At 44.9% G+C, this 23,841-nt stretch overlaps 2 protein-coding genes and 2 non-coding genes across 4 annotated transcripts; all 4 read right to left on the bottom strand.

Moving 5' to 3' along the window:
- Positions 1-4,363: 4,363 nt before the first annotated feature.
- On the bottom strand, positions 4,364-6,400 carry RASL11A (RAS like family 11 member A). Its single transcript, XM_058799927.1, has 4 exons — positions 6,234-6,400; positions 6,090-6,146; positions 5,931-6,010; positions 4,364-5,732 (listed from the first exon to the last, which is right to left on the bottom strand). Exons 1-4 carry the CDS (start codon positions 6,352-6,354, stop codon positions 5,280-5,282), a joined length of 711 nt encoding a protein of 236 aa, XP_058655910.1. The 5' UTR covers positions 6,355-6,400; the 3' UTR covers positions 4,364-5,279.
- Positions 6,401-10,913: 4,513 nt separating this feature from the next.
- RPL21 (ribosomal protein L21) lies at positions 10,914-15,608 on the bottom strand. The gene is made up of 6 exons (XM_058799955.1): positions 15,569-15,608; positions 14,085-14,163; positions 13,468-13,529; positions 12,401-12,513; positions 11,592-11,742; positions 10,914-11,044 (listed from the first exon to the last, which is right to left on the bottom strand). The coding sequence occupies exons 2-6, from the start codon at positions 14,149-14,151 to the stop codon at positions 10,955-10,957; spliced, it is 483 nt and encodes a 160-aa protein (XP_058655938.1). The 5' UTR covers positions 14,152-14,163; positions 15,569-15,608; the 3' UTR covers positions 10,914-10,954.
- Positions 12,209-12,341, bottom strand: LOC131555006 (small nucleolar RNA SNORA27). The gene has a single exon (XR_009274501.1). It is a non-coding gene; the product is annotated as a small nucleolar RNA SNORA27 (small nucleolar RNA).
- On the bottom strand, positions 12,697-12,777 carry LOC131554994 (small nucleolar RNA SNORD102). The gene has a single exon (XR_009274489.1). It is a non-coding gene; the product is annotated as a small nucleolar RNA SNORD102 (small nucleolar RNA).
- Positions 15,609-23,841: the final 8,233 nt, after the last annotated feature.

Here is a 23,841-nt window from a genome sequence, read left to right as displayed (position 1 = left end):
CCAGAGGCTCAGAGATGGTGAAGAGTGAAAAGTCTGGACTGTGGCCTTATCTCCTCATTGCTGGGGAGCACAGACCAAGGTGCCCCCACAATGCAGGGTGGTTTCCCACCCATGGAGGAGCAAAATTATGTATCTCATGGGCTGTGGTGCTTGCTTTACTCAGAAGCTGCTGAGGAGTCTCAGTTGAGCTGAGGGCAGGCTCCCCAGCCATGGGCAGGAACCCCTTGGGGGCTGGGGGCAGCTGCCCTCCCACTGGCCCTGGGCACACTGAGGTGACAGCCAGTCCTTTTCTTTCTCAGCATCTGAGTGCCACCAATGAATTTTCAACCAAATCAGCCTAATTGCATCCATATTTATTGCCTGCTGTTTTCTTACAGGAAGGCAACACCTACTTATCTGCTTCAGATCCTGAGGGGCTGCCAGTACCACGCTGCTGTCGCTATGGTTTCTTCATGTTCTCTGCACTCCTCAGGCTTCTGCCAGATCTGTCTTCCAGGGTTAAAAGAGATGTTTGGACTTCTAATACCAAAAAGAAATGGTGGCATAGGGAAGTCTGCTTGCTGAGCATGGTTCAGATCAAATCATCAAGCTCTTCAAGGCTCGTGGAAGGGTTCAGGCTCTGAGCCCCAAACAACAGGCACATTACTTTTCTGGCTTGGGGATTTGTTTGCAGGAGCGGAAGGAAGTACCAGCTGCAGGACAGGAGTCTGTAATTCACCTCACTGCTCAGCTGGGGGAGAGTGTAGTCCCCTCTGCTCTGAGCTGCTCCCAGAAACAACATTTGTTGATATTGGCTTAACCACCCCAAGGGATAAAATTACTAGGAAATGTTTACAAGGGCCATTTGAAACCTGAGAAGAGGATGTTTTTAGTAAGGCAGAAAGAGCCAAATACCTTAGAAGAGAAATATTCCAGCTTTAAGAATTAATTACTGCTTCCCAGTAATGCAGGCTGACAAATAAGCTTGCGCAATTTCCCGGACAGACACATTTTAATGGAAATATTGTGCACAGGTCAAGAGCAAAATAGAGTTGCTGAACCATGACCCCCACAAGCTTGGGTACATGGGTGCCTCTGCCCAAACACTTGCCCAGCAAAGCCCAAAGGGCAGAGCATGGGGCTGAAGCCACTTGTACACAGCAGCTTGTACACAGGACCATGAGGGTCCCTGGTGAGGATTGCTCCAAGGGCTTGTTGTTTTCTGTCACAAAGGAAAAACGTGATTAGCAAACAACCAAGCACATTTTTCAAAACAGCAGCTATGATATCTATGAAACTCTGTAATCATTATGCAAAATTCACTATGTAGCTTTTCAGTTGTAAATCAAGTATTACAGGGCACTGAAATGAAAGCTCAATCTCTATATCTTAATTTTTCTTTTGGTAGTGTGGGAAGATAGTATATAGCTGATTATGGTCCACAGTATACACTGGCATAACAAGTCACAATATACATTTATTATTTTTTCAGTCAAAAGCATCAAGCATTGAATGTAGTAAGAAAATTTCATGAACCAATTCCCTCAAAACCATTTTCAATAAAAAGTGTTTGCTTTCTCCCTCTTTTTAGATAGGCAAAATGAGGAGAGTGGAGGAAGAGCAAGCCTGAGAACCAATAGGGAAATCTGAATTGTCATTAATTACTCCAGATGCAATCTGAGCTGCTATTTTGTGAGCTCTACTCATAACAAGGTTTTCAGGGATGTCACTGAAGATACCTCAGGGACACAACTCTTTGGAGTATTGCCTACAGTTTAGTGCAGTGACCCAGCAATGGCATCACCCTCAAAGATATTGCTCCTAGAAGGACAACAGACTTCAGATCCTCACTTCAGGAGAAACTGAAGAGATCCTGCTGCCCTGCTGATGTGAATCACCAGTGGTCATGTGCCAAGTGCAGCTGCCATAAAAGGTCACCTTTGCCTAAAGGACTTCATTTGAAATCTATTCAGACCTTCCATTCAGCAAAAGCTAATGAAGTCCCACAGGAATAAAATCATTTTACAGGAGATCCATGCATGGCATGCAGATTTGTTTCCAGTCATCCATCCATCCATCCATCCATCCATCCATCCATCCATCCATCCATCCATCCATCCATATCTCTACCACTTTTGCTCGCTGTCTGAAGCTCGAACCCAACTCTTGCCCATGGTGTGAACACAGTCCTTGTTCGCAGCCTGCCTTGTTCACAATTCTTCCTACAAACAAACCACAGAAAACAGCACGAACCTGCAGCATTGACCATTTCCCGTGCTGAGAGGCAAGCCCCCATCAAGAGACAGTGAGGAAGCAGCCTGGGTCGAGGTGCTCGAGGGGGCAGAAAATGAAGGGGACATCCATAAAGCTTTTTGAAGAAAACACCCCTATCTCTGTCTAGGCATGTGCAGCTCCTGAGTTGAAGTGCACGGAACAGGTTGATGGCAGCTGCTATTTTAAAATTCATGAAGCCCTAAAGCATTACCAGATTATTTCAGAGCTTGGAGATAAGTAGACAAAATAGTCCAACAGGGGGGAGATGCTGATGTAGTAGCAGCCATAATAGTGTGTGATGCTGCACACATCCCTGCTACTGAAAACCCACTCATCCATCTTGTCAGGGAAAATTGCTGTGATTCTGTTTCATAGCGGAGGTGGTGGGAGGAAAGAGGCAGATGCATATTTTCCTCTGATGAAGGAGAAAAGGCCAGGCTATGCACCACTTACCCTCCTGAAGCCACCCCACCCCCTCTGTGAAGGGCTTAGAGACTGGGGATGGCAAGTATTCAGTAGGAAAGGCATAAGTGGACATGGCCCAGGAGAAACAAGGCTTTGGAGCTGCTCTGCTAGTACCTGAGATGTACCCTCCCTGCCCTGGTGGGCCTTCTTTGCTCAGGACTTTGCTACAGCTTTACAGGACTGAAGAAAATGCTGGGCTAAAATGTGCTGGGAGCCAGCAGGTTCTTCCTGTGCTTTGCTTGCCAGCTCAGGGTTGAAAACTTCTGGGTGAGAGTAGATCTGTGCCAGCTGGGGGAAGTTCAGACAAACAGCATAGATGCCTAATTTATGTACCTCTACCCAAAACTGTTACCCAGCATGGGCCAAAGCAGCTGCTGCCTTAAGTTGGAGGCATATCAGACCAGCCATCCCTTCCTGCCACCGACACACCCTAATCATCCAGATTCCCCATACATCCCTGAGGGGATCATCCTACTCCACACATGTGGCTGAAGCAGCCCAGCAGCATGAGAATCATGGGATGGAGACAGGAGATTTTGCACCCTTGACCTGAGGATGGGTGCCTATGTAGCAAGAGCCACCTCTAGCTTTTTCCCATGAGATAGAGAGAGAGAGAGAGATGAGGAAAATTTATCCCCCTGCTCCTGCCCACGCCTGCCCCTTGAGTCCCCACTGGTTCCTGCTCAAACTCTTCTCCTGTACCAGAGTGAGGACCCAAGCTCCTGCTTTGCCAGGGGCAGTGGGAGGCACCTAAGTCCGTGCCTAGTGGGATTTTTTATCTGGCCATTGAAGACCATGGTAAGATGCAGACTTGTCCAATAACATTACCTGCCCCTTTAGCATATTTTGTACCATGTGTGTACTGAATATCTTTAGCAACTTGCTTGGTGAAACTCTGTACTGTATACATGAGTAAGAAATAATTTCCAAAAGCTGCAGGTTAAAAAAAACAACTGAAACTCTACCAGAGTGGTATTTTCTCTTGGAAACAATTTGTTATCCTGGTTTCAAGACGGTGACATGTTCCACAAATATCCCACTTGTGACTTTTCAATTCCTCTTGAAAATTCCCCATGGACACATGGTCCATGTGGTGAGTTCAAGTCTGCCAGGGACATGCTCATTCTCACCAACCCTATCATCCTGCTCCTCTCAAACCCAGAGTCCTGGGCCTGGCAGAGCAACTCTCACAGTAAAGAAACATTTAACATGTGTTAAGTATTGTATTAACATGTTTAAGCAGTATTTGGTTTGTCCAGGCAGTTGCACAGAGCATTGTCTTTGACATGCTCAGTCCCCCTTCCCTCAATTAGCACCATCAGGAAGACTCAGATGCAGATAAAGAGTGAAGGTGGCCCAGGAAGCTTCAAGGCCCAGGGATCAGAAACAACAGAGACTGCCCACTAACTGCAAGGCATGGCACCTACCTGCCTTTCCTAACACAAGGAAAGAAGAAGTGGTCTTTTGACTTACCTATTTTATTTTATAAAATAAACCTTACTGGCCTTGCACTTGAGTGAGAACAGCGAGTTTCCCCTGTACAGATTAATCCACTTCCACACTTTCCACTCAGCATGGAGTAGTTTTATTTCTCACATACATAATTCAGAAGCATACTGAAAGGGCAAAACCTACATTCCATGCTCAGACATCCAGCAAACAGTTAACAAAACCCATTCTAGTATGGTTTAGAGTTTATGTGAAGTAAGAGTAAAGCCTGACCTGTTTCCAATAGCTACAAAATTGCTCCGGGGAAGATAAAGGTGTGATTCCTTTTAAATGTAGCTATTTTTTGTCCAAGGAAAAAGTCCTACGCATCAGTCCTTCCTATCATACATCTCCAGAGAAAGCAACAGCCAACCCACACACTCCTCTGCTGTGGATTGCTCAGCACTTTGTTCCACAGCAATCTGTAGGAGAAACTCAACCCTCCTGCCTGTTAAATGCTTGGGGCTCAAATTTTTAATTCTGTAGAAAAAATCTCTAAGGCACATGAGAAATTTGAGCTCATTCCTAACAGCCTATCAGGATTCAGGCTATTACAGGTGCAAGCAAAACAGCAGCTTTGAGGGAGAAAACAGTTCTGTTATAACCAGAATTCTTACAGACACTTTTGTATTTTCATGTTTAATGAAGAGAGCTTTTTTTTATCTCCTACAAAGTTTTCCACCAAGGGCTTTCCAAGCATTGTATAAAGGCAGGTAATGATTTACATCATTAACCCTCCCATTTTACAAACAGGAAATTGAAGCCTCCGGAGAAAATCATATGAATAGCTAAACACAGAAAAGCCCAGTCTCCCCAAAACAGAAATGGAATCAAAGCCTCCTGGCAAAAGTCCCCTTTCCAACTAACTTTATTTAGTTGCTGTGCAGCTTTTTATTTCCTTTTTTTTTTCATTTAAAAATAACCCAACCAGTCAAATGAGAGAACAGCAAGGAGATTGCAAGCTTTGACATACTTACTTCTACACTGCTGGCATTAGTACAAAAATAAAGATTTTTATTAACTAGTTTACAAAAATAAATTCTATTGAGTCCCAGAGGATGTCATTGGGATGTTTACTTGACTTTGGAAGATAAAGCCTGTTTGAAACGTCTCTTTAGATCTTGCATGTTGGGAGATTTGGGCCGAGGGATGATGGATGACCGCCTCCTGTCCGTGCTGCCGGCATGCTGTAGTTTGCTGACCTCCTTGCAAAGGTACTGGAAGACATCACAAACACCTTGGGAGTCCTCACTGGTGGAGATTTCCAAGAACAGGCTGCCCAGTTCATCTGCCAGCTGTAGTCCCTCTTTTGCCTGCACTTGCCTGGCATGGAGGAGATCTGCTTTGTTCCCCACAATAATGATGGGAGTCCTGGCGTCGGGGTGCACCTTGCGAATGTGCTGGTACAGAGGCTGGATGGACTGGTAGCTGCTGTAGTCTGTGATGGAGTAGACCAGCAGGAAGCCCTCTGCCCACTTCACACACCGGGACAGGGAGTCCAGCACCTGCACGCAGTCCTCCTGCACCTGCAGAACAACAGAGAGCACAGATTCGGCACTGGGTCATGAGAGTATAAAGACCAAGCACAGCACCATCAAGCGGGTCCAAAGGGAAACCTGAGCTCTGCCTCAGGTGACCAAGTCTGGGCATGCAGGAAATTTGGGCTCAAAAGCTGAGCCTTTGGGTAGCAGAGGAGAACCGATTGATCCAAAACATCTCCGTACCTGAATGCACCCCGGCGTGTCTTGGATCTGCACGGCAACGTGGTCCCCGTCCAGATGGACGAGGCGGGAGTAGAGGCTGCCTGTGGAGCAGAGCGCCGTGAGCGCGGGCGGACGCGGGGCCCCGCCGCGCCCGGCCCCGCCGCGCCCCGCCCGCCTCACCTGTGTTGGGCTCGTAGTCGCCGATGAAGCGCTTGGTCAGGAACCGCACGATCATGGCTGAAACACAGAGCGCCACGTTAGGCGGGACGGACGGACGGGGGAAGAGGACGGGCAGGGGAAGGGGACGGGCAGCCCCGCACTCACCGCTCTTGCCGACGCCGCGGGCACCCAGCACGGCCAGGCGGAGTTGGGCGCCGGGCGGCCCCGGAGGGCACTCGGCGATGGGCGCCAGCAGGAAGGGCTGGGACATGCCCGGCAGGCGCATGGGAGAGGCGGCTCGGCGGCGAGAGGGCTCGCACGGCTCCGCTCGGCTCGGCCGGCAGCGCCCGGAGCGGCCGGCCACGGCGGCTTTTAAAGGCCCCGGCGGCGGCTCCGCCCTGGGGCCGCCCCGCTGCCGCTGCACCGCCCCCCGCCGTACCGCCCTCTCCCGCGATTTACCCCCCCGGGTTATACCCCTTCCTCTTTCTCCCACCCTCCCCACTCCCAGGGCGTGGGGTGGTCCCGGCGGGCACAGCCCAGGGGTCTGGCGGACAGCCTGGGCAGGCCGTGCAACCTGCGTCCCACGGCAGGGGCGAGCATCCTGCTGGGCATCCCCCCCGCCCGAGGCAGACAGGCAAACGCACCACCCTCTCAGCAGTGACGGACTCCAGTCTTGAAAGAAAGGAAATTATTATTTTACCTCAGACTATTTTGTTTCCACACCCGAACATATTCCTCTACAGCCAATGTTGAAAACTCAGCTTGTGGATTGAACAACAGCCAGCCCTGAAACCTAAGTGGTCATGTTTGGGCCCTTTGGGTTTTTGAAGTAGAAAAGTTTTGGAGAAGAATGGTGCTCCACCATGGGCTGTCCTTAAATAGGACAGCCTCAGATCTGCAAGCAGCTGTGCAGATGTTTCAGTCTCCACAAACCATTGCCCTGGCTCCTGCTTCTGCTCTGTGCTGCCTTGCAACTGTGTGAGTACTTAAAAGATAAATAATCCATTCTGAGGCTGCTTTAATTTTTATCAGGGAGATACCACATGCCAGCAGGACACAACATGGAAAAGGACAGTGGATGGTACTCAAATGGACTGATCTCATGGCACAGAGGGATGGAGTCACCGTGAGAGCTGCAGATGCTTGGACAGCCCAAGTGACCCTGGATGCTCACACACAGGCAGATGAGTTAAGACAATCCTAATTACATCGGTTAAAGTAGCACCTGCAGAAAAGCATAGTGGAAGAAGCACTGTTGATTATTTGTGCTGCTTTAGTGCCAAAGAACCCTTATGGATTTCTTTTCACTTCCAAAAGCTATCAGCCTTAAAGTTCCTACTTTACTCCCCATCATGCTAGCAAGCTCTTTTCTTTTGGGAAAGAAGATTTCTCTGGTACCACTAAAAGCTTTTGGTTTCCATAGGTTCCCGCTATTGTCACCTCCCCCTAGTGATCCCCCTAGAGGATCGCTTGTCTTTGGCCTCACTCACAGAGCCAGCAGCAGCTATTTTTGTACACTTCTTTACAAAAGACCTATCAGAGCACATTCAGTGTGCCCCTGAAAAAATGCTACTGAAACAAGTCCATTCCAGGCAGAAGATTCCCAGGTGCTGAGCTGTGAAAGCAGCATTGAACAACCATCCTCAAACCTTGAGGAGCTGCCTTGCCTGCTGCTGGGAGCACCCTCAAAGGGCAAGTAGGGGTGGTCAAGCAGAGAGATAACGTTGCCCAAGCCCAGGCAGGATGCCCTGTGAAGGAATTCACGTCCAGGGTGTGATGGACTGTGTCTCCATCAACACCTACCCAGGTACAACAGGAGCAGCTCAGTAAATTGAAGCATTGGGGGCCCAGATTAGCTGTCCCCATGCTGCAGACTAAGCATCCCTGGGATGTGTGGGCCTCCAGGCTATTCCAAGGGGCCTTTCTCTGCTCTGCAGGCCCCACTTGGAAGTGCCAGGCTGTACTTTTTTAACCCCCTCTGTGGATGGCCTATCCCACTATCCCTATGGCCCATCACGATCCCCTTTCCCTCAGCAACACTGCTCAGTGCCAGGTATGCCATACTGCTGCCTGACACACCCTGCCGTTCCAAGCTCTGGCAGCATTCAACAGCAGTACTTTTGGGGGGAGTAGGTGGCTTGTTCCTGTGATGGTGGCATGGAGAATATCCTGAGAGCATCTGGAGCTTCTTTTTTTTTATTTTTCTGAGTTCCTAAGCTGTATGGGTGCTGCTGGTGGGAGCAATGTTCCTACCTTGTGCAGCCTCTGTACTGACAATGGTTCCTCCTTCCACTTCCTAGTCCTGCCTTTTCACTGACCCTCCCTGCCTGATACTGCCTACACAGTGCTCAGGAAACCTCAAATCCTGCTGTTGCCAATAGACTGAAAAAGATGAAGCTGACAGCTCAGAAGGCAGCTTCCTTGCTGCTTCTCTAGGAGACAACAGGAGATTTTGCCAGGGGTAAAGGTTTATGGCTGTAAAGGAGCCTCAGAACAGGACTGCAGAGAACTGGTTACAGCTCATGGATTTAGTGTGTAAAACCCTTCCAGAGCCAAGTCAAAACTAGTGACTCCAAACCCTGTAAGGAACATGCTTCATGTTTCAGCTCAGGACTGGAGATGTCTCTACAGGCAGTGCTTCAGCTTTTCCCAATTCACAGATCTCCCTCTTTCGTCAGGATTGTGCAAAAACAGGGCAGCCAAACACACAGGAAGCAAAATTCAGCAGCTGAGATCAGGTACTGAGATCTGTTAAGTGTCTGGGCTGTGAAACCTCAGATGAGTGTGGAAAACCCCCACTTCACTAAGTGCAACAAACAGGCTACACATTCATTTATTTGTCCTCTTTCCAAACATTAAAAACAAACAAAAAAGGTTATTTTCTTCCTGTATAAACCCAGATTCATTTTCAGTCATTTCTGGGAATCCTGACCAAGAAAACCTTCCCAACCTCACTTCCCAGCCTAGATGGCTTCCAAATATGCATTTACAACCAACTACCATTGGCATAGTGACCTTAAAAACACTTTTTTAAAATAAATTGCATAGTGTTGCAATGCAGTGTCTCTGGGAGCACAGCTCTTAAACAGGACCACTGCAATGCTGTCCAGTCTTAGTATTCCAATTTGTTGAAAGTAAGTTCAAAAAGTTTAGAACTGTGCCCCACTTATGATGTTAATCATTTCATCATGCTGCTACAGCTAATCTGCCGTGATTTTGACAAATGAGTACTAACCAAACACAGAACCAAAATAGCTTAGACATGCATGAGAAGCAAATTTAAAATGCCATCACCAGTTTGTATCCAATAGCCTCCCACTTAATTCCTACAAAGCCTAGTGGAAAATGATGCTTATCTTGTAGGGCAAATACCACTTTTAAATGGCTGTGGAAACTGACAAGCCAAGGAGGTTGATAAAGCTCACAAATCTTGCTGCTCCAAGAAAAGCCCCTTGACCATAAAAGCCAAGTGCATGTGGTGCTCAGCTCCACTGTCATGGAGCAGCCTGCTAAGGGGCATGCTCTTCCAAGTCACTTCCAAAGTCATTCCACCTATACAGCCTGCTGCATCTTCTGAGATGGGAGCTTGGAGAACTTCAAACATAGCAATCTGCTCACTGGAACTTGGAAACTCCAGCCCATCCAACCTAAAGCCCTTCACCCTAAACACCAGCCCAAGCCAGATTCTGAATTCAAGGTCTGAAACCTACATTCCATGGGAATGGGAACACCCACGATTGAGAGTTAGGTACAAGCAAACCTCATCATCTCTGAGTTCCTTACTCCCACACTTAGAAGCTGCCCTGCAATTCACTGTTCAGCAACTCTCAGCGGTGAACACCTACAAACAGCTTGAGGTCACTTGCTGCTCCAGTACTTCTGTCTACACGTAGACATGACTTTTACATCACTTACTGAAGGCAGCTGAGCAATGCCTGACATGACACTTCAAGGTAAACTATTATTTACCTGTAACTACAAAACAAGCCTGAGACTGTGCGCTTTCAAGGCTAACCAAGCAGATTCCCTTCAGCAGTCTGTAGCAGGCTGCACACTGCTTCAAGCAAAGCTCACTAAACCAGCACTGGTTAGTAAACACTCAGCTGAAAATCTTCTTCCATTTAAGAACTGCACAGGTGGCAGTGGGCTTTTGTGAGACATGAGTAAATCTGGGATGAGAGGAATTCACTGCAACATTCAACAGGCATGCAATAAACATATAAAGTGCAAGTGTTTAGTAGCTATACCAGCCAATTAAAATGTTAAAAATCAAAATACAAAGGCTGGCAGTTCTGGAATGAAACCCGTTTCTAAACTACCACTATTTTGTAAGAAGGCTTATTGGCATGGGGATGCTGTAAACATTATTTTGCAAGTTACACTGATGGAAGAACAAAATTTGCCTACAGACATTTCCCTAGAGGTTGTTTTCAAAAATGGCTTCAACAATTCCTCAGTATTCATGAGGCTCCTTAGCCAAAACCTTGCATCAATGAAATCTGAAACACCTTATCTCTTTTCCTACAAAAAAAAAAAAAAAACCAAGCCTTCAGTTGGCATTGGCCAATTCTTAATACAAATTCTTAGTTTGCTGGTGAAATATTCTGTGTCCCCTTATAATAGCTCATGATCATTACTAAGCACTAGCAAATTTCAGCATTCCTAGCATTTATCATCTATATAGATGATGAAATTCGTCAGCAAAAGCTGCAGATGATTTCAATGACTAAGCAGCATGGTAAATGCAAGCTAAATAAATATACTTCAATAAAAGGTTTCTAAAGCATCTGTTCAAGCAAAAAAGCCCCAAACCCAACTAAATGAATCAGCCACAATCACATACACTTGTCCAAAACCATATCTTTAGTTTATTTTTTAAACATACATTATGCCATGAATTCATAAGGAATTGGCTCCAGCAGCTCTGGATCCTTGCCATTAGTTCTCACAAAGTGTGCTTCTCTTGGTGGAGCAGGCTGTAAACAGAAGAAAAGCATCTTTTCAGAAAATAACATTTTGTCAACCATTTAGCACATTATTATATAAACATTACAGCAATTTTACCATTCCTAGTCTCATAAACTTGATTCAAAGAGTAGCAATAAGAAAATTATCTGCCAGAAAATGTGCCTGACTCTTGCTACTGAATTAAAAAACCTATGCTTTACTCTCTGCAGCTCATCAACCCAATGAACACGGAGTGATGTATCCTGCAGCTCCAGAAGCAATAGCCATTATCTCTTCTCTAAAGTCTGGTTATTAATTCTTTCCTTCAAGGCTTACAATAGAACCTGTTGCAACTAAAAACTCACCTATAAAGCAAAGACTCTACTGACCCTAAAACCATCCAGAGCTGCTGCTGCAGCCTTTGTTCAAGGCTACAACTACAATTTTCCATGGCACAGAGCAGTGCTCAGCCACAAACATCCAGACAGGCTAAATGCCGACGCACTGCATGAGGCCACTACTCCAAGAACGCAGTCATCTCCTGCTCAAGGATTGTGACCTAAACAGAAACATTACCTGGCGTTTCAGCTGAACCCAAATGCCTTTTTCCTTTGCTTCCTTTTTCTTCCTTTCATTTTCCTTCACGCGCTGCAGGAAGCTGTCTCTGCTCTTGGAATGTTTAATATGCTCTATACGCACATTAATTCTCTTGGCCAGAATCTTGCCCCTAAGAAAGGCAGGCAGTTTTTAATCTACACTTGAAAAAGGTCACATTAAATCAAGACTTACAGACCTTACAGAACTAACTCCATAAGCTCAATTACAGGTAATTTTTTTTTAAAGGGCAGTATCTCAAAACACTGCTGCAGATGCACATCAGATATAACTTACATATAACTAAAAGCTTATTATCATATAACAAAGTAATATATAACAATGTGCTGACAATTTCAAATTAAAATTGTGGAGAATACAGTTTTAGCCTCTTAGCATACAAACAAGTAATTTTATTACCAATGCACAACAGGCCAGCTCCTGGAACCAAAAGAAAACCTATTTGTTTTTTACTAAACTGTACAAAATTCAGCTGGTTCCACCTACATACTAGTATTTAAAAAGGGCTTCAATGCCAGCACACTGGCTGAGAAGCCCTGCTAGGTAATGTGACTTTAGGTGCTGGTAAGAGAAACAAAAAATGTTTCCTCTGACAGGATCCAAGTCAAATGAGCATCATTTGCTTGGGTTATAAAAAGGAAATACACTTTACCCACCTTGAATGACCAATCAAGACAAGATCTGTCTAACTGGTAAAGTGAAAGGAGGGTGCAATCACAGTTCAACTTTCTCAAATACCAAGTTTCAATTCAGAGGATTTCATTACTTACTTAACCTGCTTGTTAACAATAATGCCCACAGCGTGCTGAGTAACATTATACACCCTTCCAGTCTTGCCATGGTAACACTTGTGGGGCATGCCTTTTTGAACAGTACCCATGCCCTGTTAAGAAACATAAAGAAAAGGGGGGGAAAAAAAGGGTTTTTCTTTAAGAAGTAATTTAAAGTATACTCAATATATATTTGAGATTTATTACAAAATATTCCCATTTTACCCCAAAGGCGGAATTCATCGCCATGCATTTTGCATCTGAAGACTACCAAATTTTGCTACATCAGTTCTGGTAGCTTTCAGTGTCGGTGAAATGACAGATCACTTTGCTTTCAAGACAAGCAAGCAATCACAAGAGACATTCATCATCAAGCTCCAGTGTGTGAGGAAGTGTCAATTCTGAACAATACGTTCTCCAAGTCAAACAACAAACTAGCAAATTAAACACCATCTTCTGTGTGACTGCTACAAGAACATGGCATTCCAAATGAAACCAAAGGATTCAACCAAATAGGAATCCTTGATGAAAGGCTTTCACGTTCACCGCAACTGAGTTGTGAAAGTACAGCTGACTTTAAAAAAGTCCTAATATATACCAAGTGATGGGAAATGCTGCTTCACTGTTCTCCCCTTTATTAGTATATATGATGTATCCTCTCATTTATTTCTTGATTTCTAGTTTTAGTATAGCTTTGCAATCACCTAACTATGAACCCCCCACCACAAATCATGGTTCATAATAGAATATCAACTAAGTGACAGCTGAGGCTCCTAGGAAAGCTGTGCCAGTAGCCAACTCAAATATTGGCTATGGCATACTTCCCTTTTGCAGCTGAATACACCAAAACAAAGCACACCCAAATTATATGTATCTACAAAACCCCACATACACCAGCATGTGACGCTGGTTCAGTACCACTGTCATTCCAATATTGCTCCCTAAGTGAGCACAGGCACTTGTGTTGGCACACGTGACCCAAGCAACAAGAGCCCAACCCAAGGAGCTGGAGACCGCTCAGGACCACACTGCTTCAGCTTTCAGTCACACAGCACTGCAGAAAGTACCTTGATATCCACTATGTCACCCTTCTTGTAGATCCGCATATAGGTAGCCAGAGGGACCACTCCTGTTAAAGAGATACAAATTTGGATACTTAGGAAGTCTGGAATTTCACACACACATAAAAAGGATGAGGGACACAGATCATGCACATGATACAGTTTTCCTAAATACCTCAAAAATCAAACCATGCCTTTTTAAAGCAGTAATTACACACTTCACACTTTTAAAATGCCCAGCTAAAGAAAAATCAGATTTGTGTTCCAAATGCCAAAATTGAAGAGACATTAAACTATTTAATTTAGCAATATAAATGCAACTGCTTATTGATCAGAGGAAAAACCCCTCTATGTTTTAAGTAACTGCTGAAGTACTTTCCTCACCTTCAGATTAATTTTCAAGCACTGACAGAATTAGCACTGTGGCTACTGCCAAACAACCAGAATACCAAAGCATTTGCAGTAAGAGCTCAGAGCTCTGTGTATAGTTCCACAGAGCTTTCAGCCCAAGTTGTCAGAAATCCCTTGGCACAAGGCCTTGTTTCACAGCCCATCCCCAGGGAGTGCAGCTGTCCATCAGGGCAGTGAGTGGATGCAGTGCTGGCACTGCCAGGGACACTCACCATGCTTGCGGAAGGGCCTGGAGAACATGTAACGCGTCCCCCTCCTCTTTCCCTTTGTGTTCGTCATTTTGGCTGGTTACTGTAAAAAAAAAGGCAAATTATTCACAACTATCAGTTCACTCACCTCAAAGCTGATGGAATTTTCAAGTATTTCGGATTAATGGACTCTTTAAGCCTATTCAAAACGACATTGCTTCAATTCAAGCAATGGGATTCACTTAGGCATCCAAAGAAATCAGAGCTTACAGGACCACAGCTTAACTCAGGTTAGAATGGATGCCAGCAAGGTCCTCAGTTTAACTCCTGCTTACAGCAAGGTCTGCTGAGGTCAAACCAAGCTACTCAAGAACTTTCTCCGCTCAGGTCTTGAAACTTGACTGGATAAAGTTCTTGAGCAGGACCAAAGAATATTCAGAATTAGAAGGGACCCACGAGGACCAACTCTTGGCTCTGTTGACAACACCAGAAGAGTCACAGCATGTAACTGAGAGCATGGTTCAGAAGATTATTGAACTCTCTAGGGCTGGTGCTGTGACTAGCTTCCCCAGGGAGCCCATTCCAGTGCCCAACCACCCTTGGAGTGAAAATCCAAACCCTGATACCCAAATTAAAACCTTCCCTGACACATCTTCATGCCACTTCCTCAGGTCCCATCTCTGGTCACCACAAAGATCAGTGACTGCCCCTCCACTTCCACTCATGCAGAAGCAGTAGCAATGAGGAGCAGCTACTCCTTGTATTACTTTCCCCCAAGACCTTACTGCACAGCCTTCCTAGGGAGCATATTTGGAGGCCTGGCTGTTGCCATTAACATTATTCCCCTTATAACCAGTCTGAGCTTCTCCAGATGTCAGCTGGCTGTTCCATGCTCTTTCCACATGCCCTTGCCAGGCATCAGGATACCTCCTCTCGCTGCGAGATGCCCCTCGATGACACCTCTGCCCCGTTCCCTAAGCCCCTCCTTACAAGGCATCCATAAGGCAGAACCCCCACCACATTTACAGGCCACTATTCCGTCAGACACAAGGCTCACATGCTCCGCAGGCCTACGCGGCCATCCCGGCGTTGTCGGCCCCGAGGAGCCGTCCCTGTGCCGCCTTCCCTGTCCCGGCATTCCCGCCGGGGTGGCCGGGCCCGCCGCCACGTGCTGCGGCGCTGCTGCTCCGCACCGGCTCCCGCCGCGGGCCTCGGCGGCCCCTGCCTCCCTCAGCACCCCCCCTGCCTCCCTCCCTCCCTCAGCACCCTCTGCACCGCCATCCCACTCGCCACCCGCAATCCACCCGGCACCGCCACCCGCAACCCGCGGCCTCCTCGCTCCCCCACTCCCCGCCCCAGGAAGGCCGTGGTGCTCCCATCAGAGCCGGCGGCCCCCCGCCCGCCCCCGCCGGCAGCAGGAGCCCTCCGGCCGCGTCCCCGCTCCGTGTCCCCGGCACCCCGCGTCCCCAGCGCGTCCCCCGGAGCGGTGGAGGGGCGCGGGCGCTCACCGTGCGTGCGCACAAAATGGCGCCCCGGCTCCAAAGGAAGGGGGCGGTGCCGCGCCCGCCCTTAACAGCGGGGCCTCGGCGGGGCTGTCCGCACCGCGCCTGACGGGAAGGGAACGGCCTGAGGGGCAGCCGGCCCCGGGATGCTGATCCCGAAAAACAGCAGCGGCACAAGGCGGATCCTGCGGCTAAAGCAGGGACTAACGCCGCGGGTTTCAGGGCTGTGCGTGTGTTTTCATGGCAACGGGCAGAAAGCGATGCACAGGAAGTTCCAGCTGAATGCGAGGAAGAGCTTGCTTCCTCTGCGGTGACCGCGCACTGGACAGAGCGCCCAGAGAGGTTGTGGAGCCTCTTAAAGAACTCTCCGGACGCAATGCTGTGCCATGTGGTGTTGCACGGCCCTGCGGGAGCAGGGAGTCTGGACCAGATGCCCCTTCCAGCCTGAGGCACCCTGTGACTCTGATAGGGGGGTGGGAGAGGTCTGGCAGCGGGGCTGTCGGGAACAGGGAAAACAAGCGATGTGTCCGTCAGGGATCCCGAGGAGCGAGTCCTGCGGTGAGCCGCTGGCCCGCCATCCTTAAGGAAACAAGTTTGGAAACGTAAGACATAAGCAGCCAGCAGGGTATTTTACGACGTGAAAGTAGTACGCCAGCATTTAAATTGGCGGCGGTGTGAGGGTGCCCGCGCTGCTGTGTGTCAGTCACGGCTGCCCGACCGGAGATCCCGCATTCCCGGGCAGGGAAGCGGGCTGGGAGAAGCATGCTAACAAACAGGCGAAGAGGCTGCGCAGGTTTGGGTTTTCTTAGTGTTGTAATGAGGTTTTTTGTATTATGATGCCATAATCTTCAGTTTGTATGGCAGAGATTTCCACCAGATAAATAAAGCCCGGATTCTCCACGAAGAGCCCTCGCAGTGCCACAGGTTGCATGGAGAAGGAAGGGAGTGGTGAGCAGGTTCCCGAGCCGGCAGAGTGACTCGCTGTGTTTGTGCATCTCTGGTATCGGAGCAGACAGGAATCACCTTGGGAATCACTGGTTGCAGTGAGTCAAGAGAGGGCCTCCTTCCCCCAGGCTAAACATGCAGGGACGGTTCAAAAGTTGTCTTTGCTGAGGAGTTGCCCTACTGCAAAATTCTTGTTTTGAATGAACGAAGCACTTATTTAATTTACGGGAGGAATGATTACTTAAAGTGGGGTATAAAATCCTTCTTGATCCTCTGACTAACCTCACGGTTCTGCTGATACTGTCTTGCAAAACTCAAGCCTTTTCAATCATCACTTGGAAGCAAGTTTATGGATCACAAGAATGGATAGAGAGGATTAAATTCACTATCATGTTCTGCTTACAGAGCTGCCTGGCAGGACGTGTTCTGACAGACAGGCCCTGTCTCCACATGAAACCTCTTGGAGTAAAGTGTTTAGAAAAATGTGTCTGTACTCATCCCTTCACCATGAAAAATCTAGATTTTACAGGACCTGATATCTATGCAGAGAAAAATCTATATAATTTAATATGCATTCAGCCTAGATACCGTGAAACTTTTCCAAGCATTACAAGCCTGAACAGATCTTTGGTGAGAAAGTGCATTGACAACAGATTTCAGAGAGGATATCAAGCAAAGACAGAAAGCCAAATCCTAAAAGGCATTATTGGGTAAAGGAAGCTAGGCATTTGCAGTGAGTGAGGTGAATGCCTTAATCTTGCCAGTGATTTACATGGAGGACATATCGCCACATCCACCGGGAAGGAACAGGGAAGAAACACCACATGCTAAAACCCATGTCCACAAGCAGAACACATATGGAAACACATATGGAAAGTGTCATTCATAAGGGAGTGGTAACTGGGAACTCACTTGAACTCTGCTCTGTTTGTGGCCAAGTAACACATTCAGAATTTGCTACATATTTTTTCCTGAATAACATGACAGGTTGATTCAAATTTCTGTAATGTTTTTTATTCATAAATTTACCTGGATTAGCACATTCCCAGGATCCTTCTTTAGCTCCACATTTCAAAGAAACAATCATGTTTCACAGTTTGTCTCCATTGAATCATTCCCTAGGCATGCTGAGTCTGATCCAGAAATCCATCTTATCTACCAACGTTTGATACATGGTTTCCCAAAACTGAGACCTGATGAACAGTTAAAGACTGCAAAGCATTTGCATATTGCTCACAAAACGATTTCTTAATAATGGCTGTTTGCAGCAGATAAAGATGCTCAATTTGTGGGGTGAGTTCTGGTCTGGAAGCTGGAGCTAGGAGCCAAGCAGATGTGGGGGAGACCTGCAGCTCTGCATTCCAGACTGCATGTGCTCCCCTTGCTGCCCTGCCCTCTCATAAACCCAGCCTAAACTGCTTTTCCCTGGTCAAACTGAAGTTGTAGGATGCAGACTCCAATTTCTCCTAGGCTGTAGGCAAGCACCACATCTGGTTCTGCTCCAGAAACACCAGGTACTCAAGATGGTGAACACAAGTAGCAATCCACAGCTTAACACAAACATCCAAAACACTGTGACAGTCCCAGACTGGTGCTCCACCCATTGACGTACGCCAAAAATCTTTCTACACCATGCTAAACTGCTTCCCTCCCACTTTGCCTGGTGTGGAGGTAGAGCAAGACAGGGAAAACAGCTTCAGTGGGAGCCAATTCAAAAGTTGCTGGGGAAGGGAGCTTGAAAGGGAGGGCTCATTAGAAGTCAGAGGAGTGGAGGGTAGATAAACATCACTTTGTTTTTCTCAGAGTGGAAAGTACCATGCCAAGCCCCAACCGCTTTCAGTCCCCAAGTTCCCACAGTCAGGATTCTGGTGTCTTCTCTGGGACAGCCCTATTCTCTTCTGACATTTCTCTGCAGCATCTGTGTGGATGATGGCTCTCTGTAAAGAATAAATGTGCTGTGATGATTCTGCACATGGGGTTGCCCGGAATCCTTCACTGAAATTTTAATGCACAGTGGGATCTGGCTTGCTCCTATGCTTAGTGGACCAAGTGATACACACACAGATCCTAAGTGTGACATTCTGTTTGTGTTGGTTTATTCAGCAGGTGTGTGGAAAGAATTTAAATTAATGAGAGTTTGTAAAGTGCTTTGAGGTGAAAAATGAAAAATATTCCCCTTCACTAAGGTGTAGGTTTCCTGTGTCTCACAAAATGCATTCATTACATATAAAGATAAAAAGCTGATTAGGACTGGAGTTAAATTTTAACAGAAATAACTGTGAATAAGTGTTAAAGAGGATTAAAATCTACAGTTCCCTTTGTGATAACATTGCAAAACCAAGATCCTAAATTGAAAATCAAGATTGTGAAGTTAATTGGTTACCCCATTTACAGAAGTGCAGCATCTATACTGTGCTTTTGATTGAAAAGTTACTGACCAAAGTAATCTGTCACCTCCTCAGCTGACCCAGTTATTCCATTGTTCACTCTTTCCAAAAGGATCATGTTATATGGCATCTCAGAGTCATGCTTCTGTCCCCTTTTATGGTCTCTTCAGCTCCCCCATGATTCTAGCCCTAACAACCAAACTTTTTATTTCTGTAGTTAGTTCATCTCTTTATCCACAAATCCCCTTCTGTAAATGCAAGCTTGAGCCTAGTTCCATGGGAGTTAAAATCAATCAAATTAGTGTCTAATCAACAAACCTCCTTCCAAAAATGACAGTGCAGACAAATTTCTTCAAAGGACTCACTGTGGAATTGCAGAAGTGCCAGTACAGGTGGATATACTGAGCTGCATTGCCAGTGAGGCATATCATGGGGAAAGGAATGGGAAAAATGACAGCCTTTGAGAGAAATAAAAAGGCAAAAACTCTGTAGACCAAGAATTGTGATGGGGCTCAGCATGTCACACATGGGTGGAAGTTTTCATTACACTTATGGTATTACAAATTTGTTGCAAATTCAAAGTGTTCCTCGATGCAGGAGGATTGACGCCAGAGTGAAACAAATGGCCCTTTCCCCATCATTATCTAGACTGCAACATGAAATCTCAAATACTGAACAAGTTCTGTCATTCCACTGCTTATTTGATTAACATGGCATTCTACCTATACAGAAATCATCGGGAACTTCCAAGGAAGCAGTTTTGTAACTGTGACCATCTTCTTACAGGTACCAATAATATAAGACATTTATCAAACTTCATTTCAAAAGCAATTAAGGTCCCTTTCTTTCCTTACTAACAAAGCAACTTCTCAATCAATTGGTTTTATTATTCAATGTATCCATTATTCAGTTATTCAACTGGTATCATCATTCAGCGTTTTCTCAAACTTCTTGTGTTTCCATATTTTTGTCTCTCTGTAACCTCTCCTGGGTCCAAACCAGTTACCCAGGAACAAGCAACTCCTTATACTGTCACCATCAGCTTTACTGTAGTTTACTTGTTTTGGCTAAAGGTGATTAGCCACTCCTACACTGATACAGCTGATAATTGCAGAAAATTCCTCTCCTTTGTCATGGAGGAACTCAGCTGCTGCCAGCAGCAAATCTGCATAAGGTGGGGATTTTTGTGGGGATTTTCATGGGGAATGTATGGGATATAAGTATACAATTAATATTCAAATATATTTTTTAAAATCTGATCTTTGGTAATCCAACCTTGAGCCTTTTGCTAGCCCTCTTGGGAATTACTAACTGCAGCTGAAGAACTGGCTTAATGATTAGGGTGCTATTTTCTCTTCCTTTATGTCTGATCTTATGCGTTCTTCTAGCTGGAAGAACAATGCTTGCCCTTTTTCTGTAATTATTTGCACAGAATATCTCCTGTACACTTTAATTTTACCAAACTAAATTCTCCATTCTCCTGAAGCCTCCACACACTTAGCAAGCTCTGTGCATTTTCTCCCATTCCCACACACCTCTTTTGATTATCAGTGATCCAATTTATACACAACAGTCCTGGTTAACTTGCTGACTGTGAACCCATTACTGCTGAGATACTTTCTGCTGTGTACCGAGGATGATCACAATCATCAACAAAACAAAGGTGCTGTAGTTTAAAAAGGTCTGATGGATATAAGTGCACAAAGTAAAAATGTGGGTGGAATCATTCTCTCATCTATAAATACTCTATGGCATTCTATTAGCAAATTGGCATCTGAAGTAGCCATTTGCATTTCTCATTAATTGTTCTGATCACAGCTATTAGCATAATTGTTTTTAATTACTTATGAAATGGCAAAGAACCTTGCTGGAATGAAAGGGCTATATAAAATATTGCTGGTTTCCTTTCAGTTAAAGAAATGTTGTCTACTTAGTGTTAGCTGAACTCAAGTAAGCACAAATTTAAATTTCTCTTCCAGCTATGCCAGGTTAAATTTGCTTTTCTGTATGAATGTCAAAAGACAAAGTAGACTTTTTATGATTTTAATAGAGCTACAAAATGCTGTTTTGAATAATGCATGAAGTAACCAGAGTTATTGCAAACTCATTGTAACAATCTTCCAGTAAACATTATCGTCTCGACTCTAGATTTAAATATTTGGATGCCAAAAGAAACTCCTATCCTGCTTCCATAGTATCTTCTTGAAAGAAAAGGAAGGAAGGATCACATCCAGAATCTACAGGAGTAAAAAGCACACTGTTATCTGCATTAGAGTGCTTCACATGTGTTTATAATTCCACTTAAGTATTCTTTCCTAGGTGCTTTAGCAGAGTTTGGATCTGTGGTCAGAAAATGTTGGCCTTCACTGAGTGATTTCCTTTCTGCCTCCTTTCCAAAGTGGGAAATGGTCTGTAGCTTCTGCAGTCATACACGTGCCAGTATCTTAAATGATGAACCTGAGACAAGAGTCCTTGACATCACAAGGTGCAAATGCCTTAAAACAGTTGTACTTTTAAAAAGTACATGTGCATTTATTTTCACCCTGTTTTGAACATTTTCCTGCCGTAATTTTCCAGCTTTCTAGCTGACTGAGCCATAAACTTGTTCTAATAAGGTGAATTTCTCAAGTAATCCTCATCACCTGATCCCAGGAACTGTGGTTGCAAGGGAGCTATCAAATATCACAAGGCTTGCGATAAAATAATGAGAGTTGGCTACACTCTGACAACCCCTGTCAGTGAGACAACAATAGCTGCTCTGAACAAATACTGCAGCCTGAAAGGAACAAATTAATGGTCAGTCAAGGAGAAGTGAAACAGAGAATTAGCGAAGGATAAACTTGACCAAACTTTGACCAACCGAGGATAAACTAGACCAACTTTCCCATCTATGTAACAGGAATATTAGGACATATTTATGGATTATATATATATGGGGTTATTGTAAACGATCAATTAATTCGTATTTGGGAAATGCTGTGGAGTCCTTCATGGAATGTGCAAAATAGCAATGTGAGCTAATCAGCATATGGGCTACTCCAAGGTAGCTGCAACTTATTCAAGGGAAAGAGTCACGTGAAGGGACAAAACAAGGAAAAATTCCCACAGGGCAAATAGCAATAAGTGCTGCAGGGAGAGAGAAGGAAATGAAATTGCAGGGCAAATGGAAGGAGGAAATGAGACCATGCGGGACAAAGAGGTGATGCTTGGACTGCTGCAGTATAAAGACACAGGGCACAAACTGCAGGAAATGGAGCTTTATTAGTTCCGCTGCTCTTGCAATAACGTGCAGTTGATTGGTGGGTTTGGATTTTTTCTTTGTTTGGGTTTCTTTTTTCCTTTTCTGTTTGTTTGTGGGGTTTTATTTAGCTTTGTTTTTAGAAAAAACTAAGTATAACCAGAAAAAAACAAATATAACCAGATGGGAGTATTTAACTGACCATCTGCAAGTACAGAGGGGAACTGTGGGTTCTCCAGGGTATCAATCTTGCAAGAGAAGAAATCAAAATTATTCTACTTCTGTACTGCTAACAAAGAGAGCATTGTTTGAGAACTGATTGCAACAAGGACTTGAACAATAGCTTTAGATCAGCGGAAGCACAAAATATTGCTGTGACATATGTTTCATTAAAACAAAAGTAATTCACCATCCGTTAGTGTCATGAAAGACACTGGCTATTAACAGTAAATGCTCTTTAACAAATCTATTATCTCCACAAAGCAGTTTCCAGTATTTTTTTTCTACCTCTTATTGGATATTATTTCCTACTGCATATCTATCTCCATGCTGGTTTACATATTCCTCCTTAGCCTCCCTTGTATCTTGGTACTGCAGAGGGCTGATGAGTGGGGGAGACTGTAAGGATACAAAGTCTTCACCTGGAGGCTGCCTGTTGTCAGATGGTGCGTCACTGTTGTTATTCCGTGACAGCTAATCTTGCTTTTGGGAAACTGCTGCGCAGATCACAAAAATAAAACCTTGCTGACTGCAACGGGAAGCGTTGCTTGGTATTTTGGTAGGGAACACAGAGACTGAGGAGGCATCTTGTACTTCTTACCTCTAACAATGGATTTTCCAAGTTAGCGTTAGAGACTGTCACTGACTCACGACGTTTCAGATTAAGGAGAAACTGGAGTTACTGAAACAGTGGCATCTCAAGTGCCTGGATCAAGGATCAAAGCCATTAATTTTTAAAAAGTTTCCATTTTGAAAGCATTTCATTAAAATATTAACTCCCCCTTTTTAAACATACTTGTGGCTTTATTTATTCAAAAGATTATGTTCAGAACAGTGTAACAGTGTAAAAAATAACACAGTTATTATTTTTGTGCCTAGCCCACATCCTTTTATATCAAGATCACCAAGACCCAAGCTATGCACACTTCTCTTGCAGAATACAATAACATCATTCAAAAGAGTTACCATTTTATAGACTCTTTTTCTACAAATTATAACTTTATTTCCAGTTAGAATGCCACCTTTTTTTAGAAGTCTAAAGACTCAACATTGATAAAAGTTTAGAAATCTACTGTTATTTTCAACACAACTATATTCTTACATTTTACAGTCCATTGGAAATCTCTCTTAACTGACGTATATTTTATATTTGTAGAAATTTTTATTCAGTTTAGTAGCATAACATTTTTTATTTTCCCTTTTAGCTTCTCAGATGCTGGTTATCCTTTGTATAGCAGATTAATTGTTTGCCAGCTATACATATATGGCAAGATGCCCAGTATCAGCTGAGCTGTGAAAATCAAAGTATGAAAATATCTCTGTGTGTGAACTCAGCAAGAAACAAATATTAACCTCTGCTTAAAAAGAAAAAAATAAAACAAACCAAACCCACCACACCAAAAACCAACAAAAAACCAAGAGAACTCAACAACTTTACTGAGGAAATCTTTGATCTTCTAAAATGAATGTAAGGCGAAAAGTTATCATGA

The sequence above is a fragment of the Ammospiza caudacuta genome, chromosome 2 (assembly GCF_027887145.1).
Source record: "Ammospiza caudacuta isolate bAmmCau1 chromosome 2, bAmmCau1.pri, whole genome shotgun sequence".
Classification (NCBI taxonomy): Eukaryota; Metazoa; Chordata; class Aves; order Passeriformes; family Passerellidae; genus Ammospiza; species Ammospiza caudacuta.
The sequence above is the reverse complement of the archived record's forward strand: the minus strand, read 5'-3'. Positions and strand labels throughout refer to the sequence as shown.

Bases quoted from the DNA above. Each gene is read 5' to 3' on its own strand.
- RPL21 (XM_058799955.1), bottom strand. From the start codon at position 14,151: ATGACGAACACAAAGGGAAAGAGGAGGGGGACGCGTTACATGTTCTCC. The intron at 13,530-14,084 runs GTGAGTGTCCCT...TCTCTTTAACAG, and splicing joins CAGGCCCTTCCGCAAGCATG to GAGTGGTCCCTCTGGCTACC. The intron at 11,743-12,400 runs GTAAGTAATGAA...TGCCTTTCTTAG, and splicing joins ATTGTTAACAAGCAGGTTAA to GGGCAAGATTCTGGCCAAGA.
- RASL11A (XM_058799927.1), bottom strand. From the start codon at position 6,354: ATGCGCCTGCCGGGCATGTCCCAGCCCTTCCTGCTGGCGCCCATCGCC. The intron at 6,147-6,233 runs GTGAGTGCGGGG...TCTGTGTTTCAG, and splicing joins CCGCGGCGTCGGCAAGAGCG to CCATGATCGTGCGGTTCCTG. The intron at 6,011-6,089 runs GTGAGGCGGGCG...TCTGCTCCACAG, and splicing joins CGACTACGAGCCCAACACAG to GCAGCCTCTACTCCCGCCTC.